This window comes from Labrus mixtus, chromosome 21, assembly GCF_963584025.1.
Source record: "Labrus mixtus chromosome 21, fLabMix1.1, whole genome shotgun sequence".
Lineage (NCBI taxonomy): Eukaryota > Metazoa > Chordata > Actinopteri > Labriformes > Labridae > Labrus > Labrus mixtus.
Window position 1 is genome coordinate 19,379,423 of NC_083632.1, and position 15,621 is coordinate 19,395,043.

The 15,621-nt window shown below is 41.4% G+C and overlaps 1 protein-coding gene across 1 annotated transcript in view; it reads left to right on the forward strand.

The window, feature by feature from the left end:
* antxr1c (ANTXR cell adhesion molecule 1c) overlaps positions 1-13,654 on the forward strand; it is a 41,253-nt gene extending 27,599 nt beyond the window's left edge. The window contains exons 13-18 of the mRNA XM_061027542.1: positions 653-748; positions 987-1,025; positions 1,408-1,506; positions 1,637-1,804; positions 3,618-3,698; positions 10,436-13,654. Coding sequence (XP_060883525.1) covers positions 653-748; positions 987-1,025; positions 1,408-1,506; positions 1,637-1,804; positions 3,618-3,698; positions 10,436-10,693 — 741 coding nt within the window. The 3' untranslated portion in view covers positions 10,694-13,654. The remainder of the gene's footprint in view (positions 1-652; positions 749-986; positions 1,026-1,407; positions 1,507-1,636; positions 1,805-3,617; positions 3,699-10,435) is intronic.
* The last annotated feature ends 1,967 nt before the right edge of the window (positions 13,655-15,621 follow it).

Consider the following 15,621-nt stretch of genomic DNA (forward strand, 5'->3'; position numbering starts at 1 on the left):
ATTGTCATTTTGTTTCCTCTTCTGTTTCTTATACTAGTTCTTTTTTAGTGTTTTACTACTTCTGTTACTTTCATTAATCGCGCTCAGGGGACAACATAGAGAAACTAGTTTTCAATACACTTATTGTCAAAATTTGAGAAAGGCCTCTTTTCTACCTAGCATAATTTCCGGGCAGAAAAAGCGCTGACTTTGCGTTCGGGAGTCCCTGCATGAAGCATTTGTACTCTGAGAAGAAGCGCTGCACTTCCTGCCTGTCTCTATGACAATAGTCTGTTGACATCGGCCGCTGTATGATATAATTATTTTTTTACCCGGTCAGACTCGGCGCAAAGAGGATGTGGGTAAAAGACACAATGCGTACACGGCAAAACTACAGGGAATATCATACATTTAGAAAAGAGCGCCGGTGACGTCAACATCACCTTTCTGAAAAGTTGAAAGATTTTCTCGTATAAAAGACGTTAGGCGCTAATTAATTAATAACAATTGAAAAAAGAAGCTGGGGATCAGTAAAAAAAATGCTAGGTGGACACAGGGTCTAAGTGAGGTTGAAGGAAGTGAGTGCTTGTGCTCTCAGGCATCACTTGTTAGTTACATATTATCGTGCATGTGCCATGAAATAACCGTGTTGTCCTCGGTGTGTTCTCTCCAGTTCGATGGCACCATCCTCCTGATCACCCTGCTGGTGTTGTTCCTCCTGTTGGCCATGCTCTTCATGTGGTGGTTCTGGCCTCTCTGCTGCACTGTGGTAAGAAACTCCAACTACATTCAGGAAGTGGGCAATTTAAAAAAACAACACTTGAATTACAATTGTTCAGAGTTCAAGTGGGTTTGTCTAAACTCCAAAAGGACCAGTAAGCACCTAATGGGTCTTAACTGAAGAAAAACACAGCAGCCCTCAAGAGGGTCCTCTGAGACATGCAGCGCTGATGTGATTTATGTCTTTTTTGAAAACATAACAATCTGAATCTCCTTTTCTTCTACAGGTGATCAAAGAACCCCCTCCTCCACCGCCTCCTGAGCCTGTGAGTCAAAATATAACTTAAACACAATCTGATGGAGATGTTAGCCTGATATTTATACGATATCAAACTTTAAAAAACACAAAATAAAATCTATAAATTAGATTAAAATGTTGTCTTTAAGATCGAATAAAAGTTCTTTGTGGTATAAAATCCAAAACACCATCAGTATCACAATAATGAGCTACCTGTTGAGTGTTTCAACTCATTAAAGCAACTTTTTTGTAATTATCATCAGCATGTACACACAACACAGCCCATAACAGCTTTCATTAGGACTTACCAAATGTAGACAATTTGACGTGGCTTGTACTCAGTATCAGATAGCAGCCTCTGAAGTAGTTTGTCAAAATGAGTCCTTTATGCATCATTATTTGTGCTTCAGGAGTCAGATGATGAAGACGGCCTGCCCAAGAAGAAGTGGCCCACTGTGGATGCTTCTTATTACGGAGGACGAGGAATCGGAGGGATCAAGAGGATGGAGGTGACAAGAAGACAGAAACCTGACTTATATGATTGAATCTACAAGAAACAAACAAACAAAAAGAGCAATTCAGATGACTTTCACTGCTTATACTCAGTTGTTCATTGATGCATGTCCATGTCGTCTGTAGGTGCGTTGGGGAGGGAAGGGCTCCACAGAGGAGGGGGCCAAGCTGGAGAAGCCAAAGAACGCCGTGGTGAAGATGCCCGAGCAGGAGTACGAGCCCTTCGAGCCCAAACCTAAGAAATCTCACAACAAGAAAGCTCCTCAGAACCGGAAGTGGTACACACCCATCCGGGTAAACACACACTCATTTTTTTCCTCTCAGGACTCACAGACAGCTGGGCTTTAAAATGCTGGCTTTCAGTTGACTTTGTACACGTCGAGAAGCTACAGCAGACCGCAGAAGTGCTGTCCCGTAACAAAATATCTGCTTTTGAGGAACTCTAAAATCTTCCCTATTTACAGTTTGACCGCTGTGCATTTTTTGAGCTCTTGCACAGAGAGTTTCAAATAACTGTGGTCTGCAGACTTTTCTCAACCCGCAGAGAGGCCCACACTCCTCCAAGTGAGGTTCAAAAATAAAAGCAATCACAAAGTGGATTTTCAAAGTTTTCACAAGACAGCGGGGACGGATAACGCCTGATCTGGCAACGTTTGTGTATCATTAGTTTTTAAAAGTAAAAAATACTCCCAACTACCAAAGAAATATTACATTTTCTCCAGACAGAGAGTCAGTATTCAACCTGGCGTCAGGACTGTTTGTGCTTTTAGTGTACACTACAATACAGTTCTGTGCAGCAGCACTGGCCTTTCATACAGTAGCAGGACTTACTGTTATCTTCAGGCACTACGACCAAAATGCTGTATTTTAAATAAGGCGAAGGAAGGCCTGCAAACAGAAGTGCAGTGATTCAAAGTGAAGTTTGAGACTAGTGAGTATAGAAGAAGTTGATTTCATACTCTGGCTGCTCTCTATGTGTTTAGTTAGTTGTTAATCCCTCTGAAGTTCTGTCTTCTATCAACACACGTCCTTTAGTTATTTGGTTAGTTTGAGATGTCTCCCTCTAAATCGCCCATCACCAAATGGCAGACCTGGGGGTGCTTCCTAATTACAAAGTGCCTTCACAAGCTGACAGTAGTCCATTCTCTCCGTGCTGTATACTGTTAGGACCTACTGTTCAGTAGGCCGATATTTGTTCCTACTTCGTCTGATTCATTTAGTGGGGAAGTGGCATCATTAGCCCGCCTCATGTTATTAACACTCCAACTCAGATGTGATATTCACGATGGCTCAGTGCATAATACAAACCTTCACATTGCGTAAACATGTTAACAACTTAACATTTGAACATCAAACTAAACCTAATAAACATTGTGACACCACTGAATCAAACTTCAGTTTTTGACTCAACTGGACGACTCGTATACGGCACTGAATCCGATCACGAGTTAGACATTAAGTTGCTTTAAGTTGCTCCGGACCCTCACATCATGACGACATCTTCTATAACTGGACCCTTTTGAGTTTTGATTAAATACCTCAACGCTAAATGATGTGTCACAAAGACTCAAGACTGATACATTTCAGTAGAATTCTCCTCTTCTTGGGTAACCATGTCTATACATAATGATTTCCGTATGTTTTTCAAACAGTTTCTCGTAATACATGTACATGACATCAGATAATGACGGGATGATTACTTTCCAGTGAAGTAGTCTGCTGCTCGGTTCCTGTAAAAAGTTTGATCATCTTCGATTGCAGGTTGTTTTTCTTCGTAAAAGCACATTGCTTTGCTCTTGGCGGCAGACACTTTTGAAACTTTGCATGTCTTAAATTAATCTCACTTCAACCAAAAACACGACCTAGAGTGTCTAATCAGACTCAACCAGAGAGGAAGGAACTAATCAGAGGATCAGCTGCTGCAGTGTTAGTCTGGGATTCACACCTGCAGACTCTCGGCTTTGAAGGACCACAGGCCAAAAGTCTGCTGATACAGTAGAATCAGTATTAATAGGATTTTATTAAGTTATGGACAGCGGGTGCTGAGGAGTCTGGTGTCCAGCTGTTTAACCCCTCCCTCTCCCTCTCCCTCCTCTCTTGTGTTCAGGGTAAACTGGATGCTATCTGGGCTCTGTTTCGCAGAGGGTACGACCAGGTCTCCCTGATGAGACCCCAGCCTGGCGATCATGTGAGTTCCTTAGCAGTGCATCATGAAAATATAGAATTTAATTTGATCTTTTATCCACACCCTTTCTCATTCACTGCTCCACATGTTCATGGATCCACGTCATCCCTCCTGCAGGGTTTTATGTTTGTGATGACCCTCAGGTGTCTTCTCTCTTTCTCCTCTCTTTCTTTAAACCATCTTGTTACTTTAATTGGTAACTTTGTTTGATTTTTGACTCTCTGAGCTTCCTTTGTTACCCTTTACACCACACTGTAGCTGGATTTGGGACCTGCTTACACATCTTGAGCCATCATGAAGATTTGTTTTTTTTTCTTTTTTCTTCACCTGTAGCCTGTCAGAAGAATATTCATTGGCCTTAAAGAAAAAAACATATATTTAACAAGGAAGATCTCATTGAGATTAAGAATCTCATTTACAAGAGTCTGCTGTAAACAGTGGGTTAGTTTAAACGCTTAGTCTGACATACACACACTGGTTAAAAGGATTTCTTAAAAGAGAGTTTGAAATTGTGTTAGGCTTTTGGGATTTAGAGAAAAATAAGACACCACCCTTAAGAGCCTTGCATAGAAGGCACGGTTGGCCTTTGGTGCATCCAAAGTCCCAAGACTGTAAGACAATCCACAGACTGAATTAAACTGGGGTACAGGAACAAGGGTACAGGGATTTGTAGAAGACTATACTTGTGTTTTTCATGTTGCTCATGCCAGGCTTTAACTCCTGCTGTTTGAGCGATGTGCCACACATTTCACTTGATGCTGCCTGAAAAGAATTTAGAATCTGCACAGCTGAGTCTGGTGTCTCAGCTTGAATTAAGAGAAACAAAGCAGAAGAGAAAATGACGACATCAGCTGGGTTAGTGCAGACAGGGCATCAGGGCCACTGTGGCTGCAGGGGGGGGCAAACAGCCAAACTGAAACCATGACTGCCATGCCTCTGTCAAATTCCTTCCCTGTTTTATTTGATAGTCCAAATCCTTTGGTGAAAATTAAAAGGGCCTCAGAAACCCAACACTATGTTCCTAACTGTCTCAGATTTAAAAGACTTCCTGTACGTCTACAGTCTGAAAATGCTTCAGTCATCTCAACCCATTACTCATCCCATCTTCCTTTCCTCCGCCTGTCTTTCCATCTCGTTCACTCCTGGTGTTTCTGGGCTGGCTAACACCTCCGCTGGCCGCTGTCCATCCCTGTGAGCCAGCCTCGCGCTCACACCTGCTTCAGATTAGACGCCATAAATCGGATAGAAAGCAGAACCACAGCTCACCCCCGGACACATCCTTTTAGCTCGATAGGAGGGTTTTCTTTTCGTCGTGTGAGCTGGTAAAAAAATCTCTCTTCATCTCAGATCAGCCACATGGTTTAGTTTTAATGCTCAGAGCCTTTTTAGCAATAAACCACCGATGAGAGTTAAATGTGGGGTGAGGATTGGGAGTTCATCGAGTACAAACAGATCCCCAGTGATGTTTCAAACTCCCTCTGTAACATTTAGCAAAGTCAGTTTAATGTTTGAATTTGCTCTTGTGATTTATTCCCACTCTTCTCTCATCAACTGGCACTTTGCTGTTAGCACTAGTGAGCACTCTGAAACATTCAAATAACACGATTATACAGTAGTAGACATTATACTCATCAGCATGTGAGAGTCCTCACTGTAAGCAGGTTAGCATGCTGACCTTAGCGTTTAGCAAGTAAAACCTTGCAGAGGTAGTCGATAAACAATCAAACAACACATTCATCTTGACCATCTTTTCTTCCTTATCATCCACTTTTTCATCTGCTCTTCATCACCTTCTACCTCGCCTCTTTTCCCCGCCCTCCCTCAATTTATGTTTCTTTTGTTAGCGGCAGTTTCCTCTGCTTTCCTATTCCTGTTCTTTGCACGTCTAACTGTCCCGCTGATCAGACCCGTCCCAAGCTCTAGTTAAAACCATGCCCTATTAGCAGAAAATTTCCAATGATGTCTTTTAACAGGAATTCCACATTTAAGACTGTGTCTTGGCACCAACACAGGAACAGAGACAAGTTTGCGCTTACAGCTTTCCTTTGGATAAATGAGACCCAAAAAAAAAGACACCATCAGCTTTAGATTCAATCTTTACCAAAGTCTGAAAAAAAAAAAGTTTTCTGTTCTATTTCCTCACATTAGTGTTCTCCAGTGAAGCTTTTAGTGATGTCTGCATACATCAGCTCATCATGACGCAAATCCTAAAGTTAAGAAGAAATCATGTCTGTCTTTCTGCTGGAATAATGTCGCCTCCTCAAACCATTAGTGGTTAGTAATGAAGCGGCAGGTCAACAGGGAAGCTCATTTCCATGTGGTGTAATGTTCTGAACACCTCTCAGGAGGGTTACCTGAAAAAAGATCTGTTGTCACAAACCCAACCATAACAAAGTGTGTCAAGAAAAGTCTCATACCCAAAGGCTGCTAGACTTTCAAACGTATAGAAATCTCACTCTTTACTTTACTTGACGCAGAGTTTGTCCCGTTTAATCTGGATTCTCCATTGGGCTTTCAGACAGATTTCACCCTCGAGACCAACTTGGCCACAATCCTGTACAGTGTAGTCATGATCGCCCTGATTTCTGATTGCCTCTCCTGAAATGTTTATATACTGTACTGACGACACACACACACACACACACACACACACACACACACACACACACACACACACACACACACACACACACACACACACTTCTTCTTTCTCCTTTCAGTGAACCCAGTAACCCTTCATCATGTTTGCGTAACATAGGCTCCATTTGGTATGATGCAGAGCTGAGTGTGTGTGTGTGTGTGTGTGTGTGTGTGTGTGTGCGTGCGTGCGTGCGTGCGTGTGTGTGCACATTGCATGTATGTATAACCATATAATTCACCAGTGACTGACCACAGTTAGCCTCACAAGGATGAAGCTATCTACATTTGATACAGCAGTTATCCATTATAGGAGTGTGTCACCAAACCACATCCAATTATACTGACGTCAGAGCTCTCTCTCTCTCTCTCTCTCTCTCTCTCTCTCTCTCTCTCTCACACACACACACACACACACACACACACACACACACATTCACATAAACACAAACCTCCCAAGGGAAGCGTTTAGCAGGCTAAAGGACATGAGGTAATACCTAAGCACATGACTGCCAGCTCTGTCTCCACCGACTGACCGACCTTGTCTCACACACACGTTACGCCAGGCTGAGACAATTTTATGACCTTGGTGAGACTGCAGACATGAAGGAGGTCAGCGGTAGAGAACTTCCGTTTTTGCTTTTTTTAGTCCCAAGAAAATGTTCAGAGGTTCAAACTACGGCTGGGTGCTAACAGTCCAAAGTGCACAAAGCTGACAAACATGTCATGCCTTCTGGTTGGTTTTGAGTCCCTGCTGAGGTTTTGTCTTTAAAAGGGCACCATATATCATTCTTTAATAAACGTGTACAAGCTAAGAGCAACACTGCCTGCACTTTTACAGGACAAGTTTGACAAATTCTAATTTCACCTTTTCTTAAGGAATCAGATAACAAGATTCATACCACTCACATAATTATACACTAAAGGGCGTAAAGCTAGTTTGCTAAGCTTAGCACAGTGATCAAAACACAATAAAAATCTAGCTTTTCTTAATTTTTTCATAAAGCTCTTTAATGCTACAGATATGATTTGTTAGGTTGATGAGAGCTTAAAGGGTTAACTGGTGCCTCTGTTTCCAGCTGTTGTACTTATCTAACGTATGGTGCTCACATGTTGCTGAATAGACGAATATTTACGCCCCCGTCACGACATGTCAGCAATGTGGAATAGACAAAGGGGGATTAGCAGGTCAAAGTCATACACCTCAATGCACCATCAGAGGAAGTAACAGAGGCATGATGGGAAGGGATGTTGGTAATGTGTCATATAACATCTAGCAGGGAGGAACAGTGCTGTGTGTGTGCATATCTGAGTGTGTGTGTGTGTATGTGAAGCTCCCACTCTGTGTTTACACCCCGTTTGCATCTTGCGCTTCCACAACTCCAAACACTGTGAAATCACACACTGTGACACCAATAATACTGAAAATCTATACTCAAGGACAAGTACTGTTACATTACTCAAATCTTATTCAATTACAAGTCAAATTATTAGTGTAAGAAAATACTAAAGTAAAAGCAGAAAGTATTCTTCTCAAAAACTACTCAGAGTATTAGTTACTTTTTAACTGCATCAGAAGCAGATGTTCAGTCAAAGAGGTTTCTGCTTCTTCAAATCCTCTAAATGACTTCACACTCCTGTGTTGTGCTGTTTGTCACAGTCACCTCTACAAACCAGCCCAACTCATTTCCACCTCATCACATACCGACCATTTGTCATCACCCCTCTGCGACTCAGACGGTACGCGTTCACGTCAGAAAGTGACGCACCTCGCTTTTCAAATGATTTTGATGTAAAACCATTGTAGCTGTTTGAGACGCCTCAGACTTTTACATTAAAATATTTTACCACTAAAGGGATGAGACAATCTGCAGTCCAAATTGTGTCCTCTCTTTTTTAAGCATTTTCTTTCATTCGTTTTTAGAGGATGACAGATGCAAACTCATACATAAATATTTGAGGTCGTCAATATTAACAAGAAGAATTGTCTCTTTATATTATTGTTATTACTGATAATTTAAAAAAAGAGAGAACATTAAACTCAAACTTTGGTATGACTACTCGACCAGCTGTAATCTCTGATAGCTGGAAAGTAAGAAGTGGTTTATTCTTGTGTTTCTCCATGAGTCTATTTTGGATGGAGCCAAAGTGCTGCGTTAGTTTAGAGTATTTGTGTTTTCTGTCCAAAGGAAGAAGCTTCAACACATCTCCTCTCTGCTTGTTTTTCCAACTTTTTAAAGATCCTCCTCCTAGCATTTTTGTAAGTGATGTCTAGGAATGCCAGACTTGAAAAGTGTCGACAGACCACAAGCTAGTAGTTGCTGCTAGATTCTTGGCCTTCTCTAAGCTGTTGATTCAAGCTGTGTTTTGGCTTGTAGCAGTTTATGTACTAGTCCAGATGACTGGAATGTGTCCATTGTTACTGTCATGTTTTGATGTTGTGTCATAGGTTGTGACTGTCTGTCTGTGGTAGATGTAAAGATATTCGGCTAAATGGAGACAGACAAGAAGCTTGCAGAAAAAGAGACAAATTTGAGAAAGAGTGGCATTGGAGAATTGCTCTGTGAGGTGTATCATTATTCTTTTCTTTATGGTATTGTTTGCTCTTTGGTCTTTAATTATTCTCTCCCCATCTGGATTATCTTTAAACCTAAAGAGCTTTATTTGCACAAGTGTGACTATAAATCAATCAAAACAAAATGGGGTCTGGTTTACTTGACAAGTAGCTTTTCGTTTACGTACATTCAACATTTTATCCGAGGTTATCGTTAGTAAAAAGCTTTTAAGACAACAGCTTCTTTTTATTAAACACAGGTCTGAGAGTTTGTCCGTAGTCTGTGTTGAAGCTCATTCAACAACACTGTTCTCTAATTCACTCTGTAAGGTCCCACGGCTCCAAACACTGATACCATCATCAGCAGATTAACATTACTTCACTTCAATCTGGCTGCCAACCACATGCAGTTATAGAGGCAGGTCACGTTACTATGGTAACAGTGACCACGGTGAACTCCAGCGAAGCTTGTGGGCTGTATAAACTTTTACGAGAAGTTCAGGAGTGAAATTCGATTTCTGCCGGAACAAATTCATTTATTTAACAGTCTGATAAGTTAGCTGTAAAATGGAACATTTTTCAAATATACTACAACCTTTAACCCCCCCCCCCCCCCCCCAACACACCCCATCTACTTAAACACACTTACGCCTTCTACACACACTAGAATCCCTCTGAAGCCAAAACCTTCCCTCTTTTTTTCCTACATGAGGTAACGTTCAATGGTTTGATGAGGGTGGAGGAGGTCATACACACAAAAAACACACTCAAACAAAAAGAAAGATACAGGCACTGAAACATTCTGTATCTAACATTGTCATCTGATACCATCTTAGCCCAGATGTGCTTTAGGTTAGAAACCAGTGTGTGTCTGGACCTGAAAGTGTGTTGAGGTGTGCACATCTTTGCTTGCACGTCCAACCAACCCGGTTCAACATCAATACAACAAAACTCATTTTATGTTGTTTATGTTGTCCCTCTCAGACCACATACTTCCTGACATTTTCTATGTAATGATATTTGTTTATTTTCAGTGAAGTTTCATGCCATGCACAAAGTGTATCCTTTCTGATGTTTTTTCTTCTGCTCTGTTAAAGAGACTCTGTTGAATGATCGGGGCCGCAGTAGCTCAGTCTGTAGGGAATTGGGTTGCCGGTTCAAGTCCCGGTGTGGACCAAGTCTGGAAATGTATCTGGTACCTGGAGAGGTGCCAGATACATTTCCTGAGCACTGTGCCAAGCAAGGGTCTGAACTCCCCCCTGGTCAGGAGAGCGCCTGTGCGAGCGGCCCCCTCACTCTGACATCTCTCCTGTTTGTACATGTCTGTGTATTTCAGTCTATGTGTGTGTAGCATGTTCAACAACAGGGTGTCAAACTGTAAAAATGGATTTGTTTGTTTGGATGGTCTTGGTTTTTTTTGCAAGAGTCCACACTGACAACTATTTGACGTATTGGATCTCTAAGCTAAGTGGTGACGTCATCATGACAATAAAGTCACAATAACAATGTTAAACTTATTTTAATGTTTGGTCTCTTCACTTCCCTTCAGGGTCGATGCATCAACTTCACGAGAGTGAACGACGAATCAGCAGCAGCCAAGGCCAAACCTCGCAGCCCGATCCACACCCCTTCGACCCCGCCTCCCGACTACCCCTCCATTACCCCCGCCTCTTCTCCCACCTCCTCCAGCCCTCCTCCTAGATCCCCCCCGTCAGGACAGCCACTCCCAGGACCGCCACCAGCCCGCACACCTCCGGGACTACCCTGTCCACCGCCATCACGTCCCCCACCCACCCTACGACCCTGAATCATACAGACAAGCCCCTCCCACCCCCAATGCACCAGCTTTGATACCAAAGACTCAGCGCTCAGACCAGGTCTTTCAGTTGGAAGGTTTTGGTCCTCACTGCCAAAGAAACTCTTAAAGCCAAAGATCAGCAGTATTCGACCTGTCCTTCTAATTTCTTGTCTCTTGTTTGGGGAAAAGTCAAATCAAACTGTAGCTTGGAAGGTTTTCCGATGTTTCAATTATGCCACTACGTAGCATGATCAATTCTAGGGGGGGAAGTAGGAATACTACAAAAACACACAATAAAGCTTTTTTTTTCTGATCTCAATGCACATGGGAGAGAATATGTTTCTTAAAGGTTTGAGTACTTACTGATGAGCAACAGAAGTTACTTTGAGAAGCAGTTTGACTTGACGTTCAGGCCCAAACAGATGGAGAATGAGGGGATCCGGGGAAATATTTTTTACAAAGTGTTGGTGTTGTAAGATCAGGGAGGATTGTTGCTGGACAGCAAAGCATGTTGGGACATGGAGTCCATAGAAAAAATAGTGCAGTGGATGAAATGTCTTTGTTGTCTTTATCAACTACTGAGTTAGGCGTAAGGTGACAAGATATGGGGTGAAAATGAGGTTTTAAAAGAGAAATCTGAGTTCAGACGTTGAGCAGAATGGATTGGCTTATTCCTCCGTTGCTGTGACGACGCTGAATGAGAGATTTGGGGAATCAGATTTCAATGAGATGGTGTTACTAAACAGGACATGATAATGTGTTATTTCTTATATTGTTCCATTTGTTCTCTTTGCCAAAGTGTTTTTTTTCATCCCTTTTTGTGATATTTCTTTTATCTAGCAACAAATTCCAGCCTTAAATACAAAACATTTACAGTTACCTAATGTTGTGGTGGTTTGTAGCTTTAAGTGACGGGGACGTGTACAGATGTTTTATGGAAGTGTTTGAGATGAGCTTTTGAATGTTACAGTGGTTGATGTCTTTGAGGCTTTGGATGTTGTCCTTACCAACTTTTACATGTAGTTGTATTTAGAATACAGCAATATATATATTTTTGTGTCATTTGTTTTTGCGCACATAGACTGCTGGGCAACTACAGTATGTATTTTATTAGCATTTGGACAATGAAAGTCATGAAATCAAGCAACAAGTAATCAGGTTAACTCCTCGTTTAAGACCTTTATACTCTATATGATATGATACTGTACTTTGATACCAATGTGTGTGTGTTTTATGTCTTCAGTTTTATCATCACCGGTCACATTGCAACTGCAGGGCAGTTCAAAGAGCATCTAATTTATTTGACTCCCCGAGAGAAACAGAGGAGAGTACTTGAATATCGACAAGGTGTCCAACCACAAAGACGGACACTGTGCGCAGAATTTAGAAACAACAGCTAGTCAGTTACAAGTCAAGGACACCAGCTTCTTTAAAGCGCTCAGCTACACTTACAAAGAATCGATGCTGTGTGTATCGAAACAAAAATCCTAAATATTGCAAAAGCTGCTGTGCATTTTGCTTTCTACACTTTCTAACAAGGAGGTGAATTGATTGGATCAATGAGATTTTTTTCGTGGGGGGTTGTATAAATCAGGTTGAAAAATGCTGGTACTCCATTTATATCCTGTGCCTTCTGGTATTTTATTCTTGTGTGATTTTTTTTACATCTTTTTTTTTAACTGTGTCATGTACCTTTGTGTTGCCTTGTGCATATCTCAATGCCTTAAAGCAGGGCAAATGAAGGTGGAAAGGTTGCTTCACTCACTGTTAAATACTCCACATTAAAGGCAGGGTGGGTCATTTTCTCCAGATACACTTTTTAAGATTTTGTTTGAAATTATCTTTAGGTCGTGACAGAAATTAGTAATTAATGTGCTCTGAAAAAGGAATGAAGAAAATCCGTCATCTGTAGCAGTTTTAAGCCTGTAAAAACTTTGACCAATGTCTGCCACGAGGTACCAGTCTGATGAACCAATCATGAACCTCCCTGTCTCTCTGCTCGTTCTCTAAACCTGGCGTGCACTAGCCCACACTCAAAGCGCGTCACAGATAATGGTGTTTATTCTGTGAGTTTGTGGAGTTTTAACATGAATTATGATAAAGTTTAGTGTTTATTTACCGCTGAATGAGACATGAGACGACGTAGTTCCTACACAATGCAAGCGATGAGATGAGGTCGGCTTCTGGAGCAACGGCGCTCGTGCATGTAATCGAGGGGCGTGGCTTATGAGGGAACACAGAGGGAAGGGGGTGGGTGTAGACCTATGGTGTAGACGGAGCACTGAGGGAATGCTACTTTCAAAATCATGCAAGTTTTCAAAAATTACCAACCCTGCCTTTAACTTTGTATTTTTCACAAAAAAAATGACCCATGAGACCTTAAACAGCTCTGTTGAGTGAGTAATAGATAACGTTTTTTAAATCCAGGCAGAATATCTGTTTGTTTGTTTTTGACCTTTAAATAGGAAACAGCCAGAAAACTGTTTTCCAATTACAATACACAGAAACACAGTACGTTTCTTTTGGTTGTAATTTGCAGTTTTAGGTTACTGCACCTGTGTTAGACTTTCTTTTTATCTCCTCTTGTCATGTGGAAAAAAAGTAGCCGAAACAGATTTCGCACCTCAGTGTAGCATTATTGATCACCACATTACATACAAGATATTACTACTTAACCTTTGCTTACCCTATAGGTTTGTAAGAATAATAATTGGAGAGACATGTATGGTTCTGATTTTGACATTGTTGGCCTATGAGTGTACCACAGAGTTTCAGAATAAAGGCATTATGGATGCATGGTCAGTGACATTCCCAAGTTTCTATAGCTATCAGATGAGCTACGTTATGTTAATCAGTGTTTTGACACAAATCACCAGCAGTGCTGAAGCAGATATCACAGACATATGATTTTCACTTGTTGGTTGACATGATCTTTTTAACAGTATCAATAAAGGTTGACTTCAAAGCTTCTACCGGAGAGTGTGTGATTTCTGTTTGACCCATGTGGAATACAGACCTCAGTGTTTCGCTTGTCTAATTTCCTCCCTGCAGCTCCACCCCTGCAGGTTTGGACAGTGAATAACTGTACCTTTCACAGTTAGCCCTGTGTACTGCTCACATGCACATTTGGCTACGTCAGAAGTACAGCATACCTGGCTTTAGGCAAGTTAGGTTCTTTTTATGTTAACATATTCATATGAAAATGATTCTTTAACTCAGTGATTCCCAAAGTGGGGCCTGCAAGGCTAAAAAAACAATGTTTGAGCACTGTTAGCATAGCATGGCACATTTTAGAGGACTTCCAGGTAAATGTAAGGCTGACAATGAATCTACGAACTACGAAAACAAAGACAAGAAAATATGACAAGTCATGTCCTGCCCTAGGCTTCACCTGTACAACGATTGGGTAGTTTTGTCCTTTTGCCACATTCCTCCTGTGCGAACGTTTGTCTAAAGTTGCCTCAACCAACACAAAATAGTGATCAAAGCTGGACATTGACAATGAAGTGAGAGAGGCAAACTCACAGCTGTACCCAGGACATGAGAAGAGCTGTAGCACAGAACAAGCAAAAACTAGTTATTGAAATCACTGCAGGAGGTTCATCAGTCAGGTTTATTTTTTTATTTTTTTTTTTACTTGTCACTCTAAAGTTTCAATTCTCTCATTTTTAAAGACAATGTTTGAGATCAATTCTAAAATATAGGACTTAGTTAGCATAGAGCATGACTGACAGTGTGATTAGCGTATGTTTATGTGTCAATGTGAATGGTGAGGGTGGGGGGAGGGCTTGAAAATATTTTCATCTGCCAAAGGGGTGCTATGTAGAAAGAGTTTGGGAACCATTGCAGTCACTGATGATGAGAAAGCCTTCTCATTCAGGTCCTTAAAATAAGCCCAGTGCAACATTAACACATAACATGAAAGCAAAGGTGTAACGTATAACAGTAACAATGTTTAACATTAGGTTTCACCAACGCTAACAACTAAACTAGCATACTCTTAAAGAGGACATATCATCCCATCTTCTCCACCTTTTCAAACAGTCCCCTGTGGTCTAAATGAAACATCTGTGCTGTGCTTTGGTCAAAATATAACATGAATCAAGCACCAGAGGAGGTTTGTGACCCTGTATAAACCAGCTCTCTCAGAACGCTCCGTTTTGGTGTGTGTGTCTCTTTAAATGCAATGAGCCCCCCCTGAGTTTTCCTGGTAGACATCACTCCTCTGTAGCTAGAATGAAAATGGTGGACCTGCGCAAAAGTTTTGTTCTAGGCTGGGGGTGGAGTTCATGGGTGGAGATACCAGGGGAGGTTTTTTTTTTTTTACCAGAATCGCACTGTGACATCACAAGGAGAGCACATTTGAAACGGAGCATTTTTCTCTGTGTTGTAAGACTTATGCAGACTACAAACAAAGGACTGGATGGGTTTATATCACATTTTGTGGGTCAGTAGACACTCAGGTTACCCAAATATATGTTCAAAAACACTGTGAAAGTGGATTTTTCATATGTCCCCTTTAAATGTTTAATAGATCCCTGTGGAGTGGAACAGTTTAATGTAAAGCAGCCATAAACAATGTGATCACTTACAACTGGGTTTGACTATTCAAATGATCTGCTGTGAGAATTCCGGCACTAACCGGCTTTCTTTATGGGACACATTAAGACAGGAACAATGGGAGGGCACATCAGGCGTGAAAATTAAAGTCAATTATGGCTGGATTTCATTCCACTGCTTCATTGTCAGAGTGTGGTATTGAGCACGGCCCACTGCCACTCTGACACACACCAGCCAGACAGGAAAGTGTTATGTCTGCTTTCTTTAAACATCGAGCCACGTTTGCATCCAGATTGCCAGCAAGCTGCCTAAAATTACATTAGGGCACAATATGGTGTTGTTGTTTTGTTCAGTGAAAAAAAGAAAAGACAAAGCCA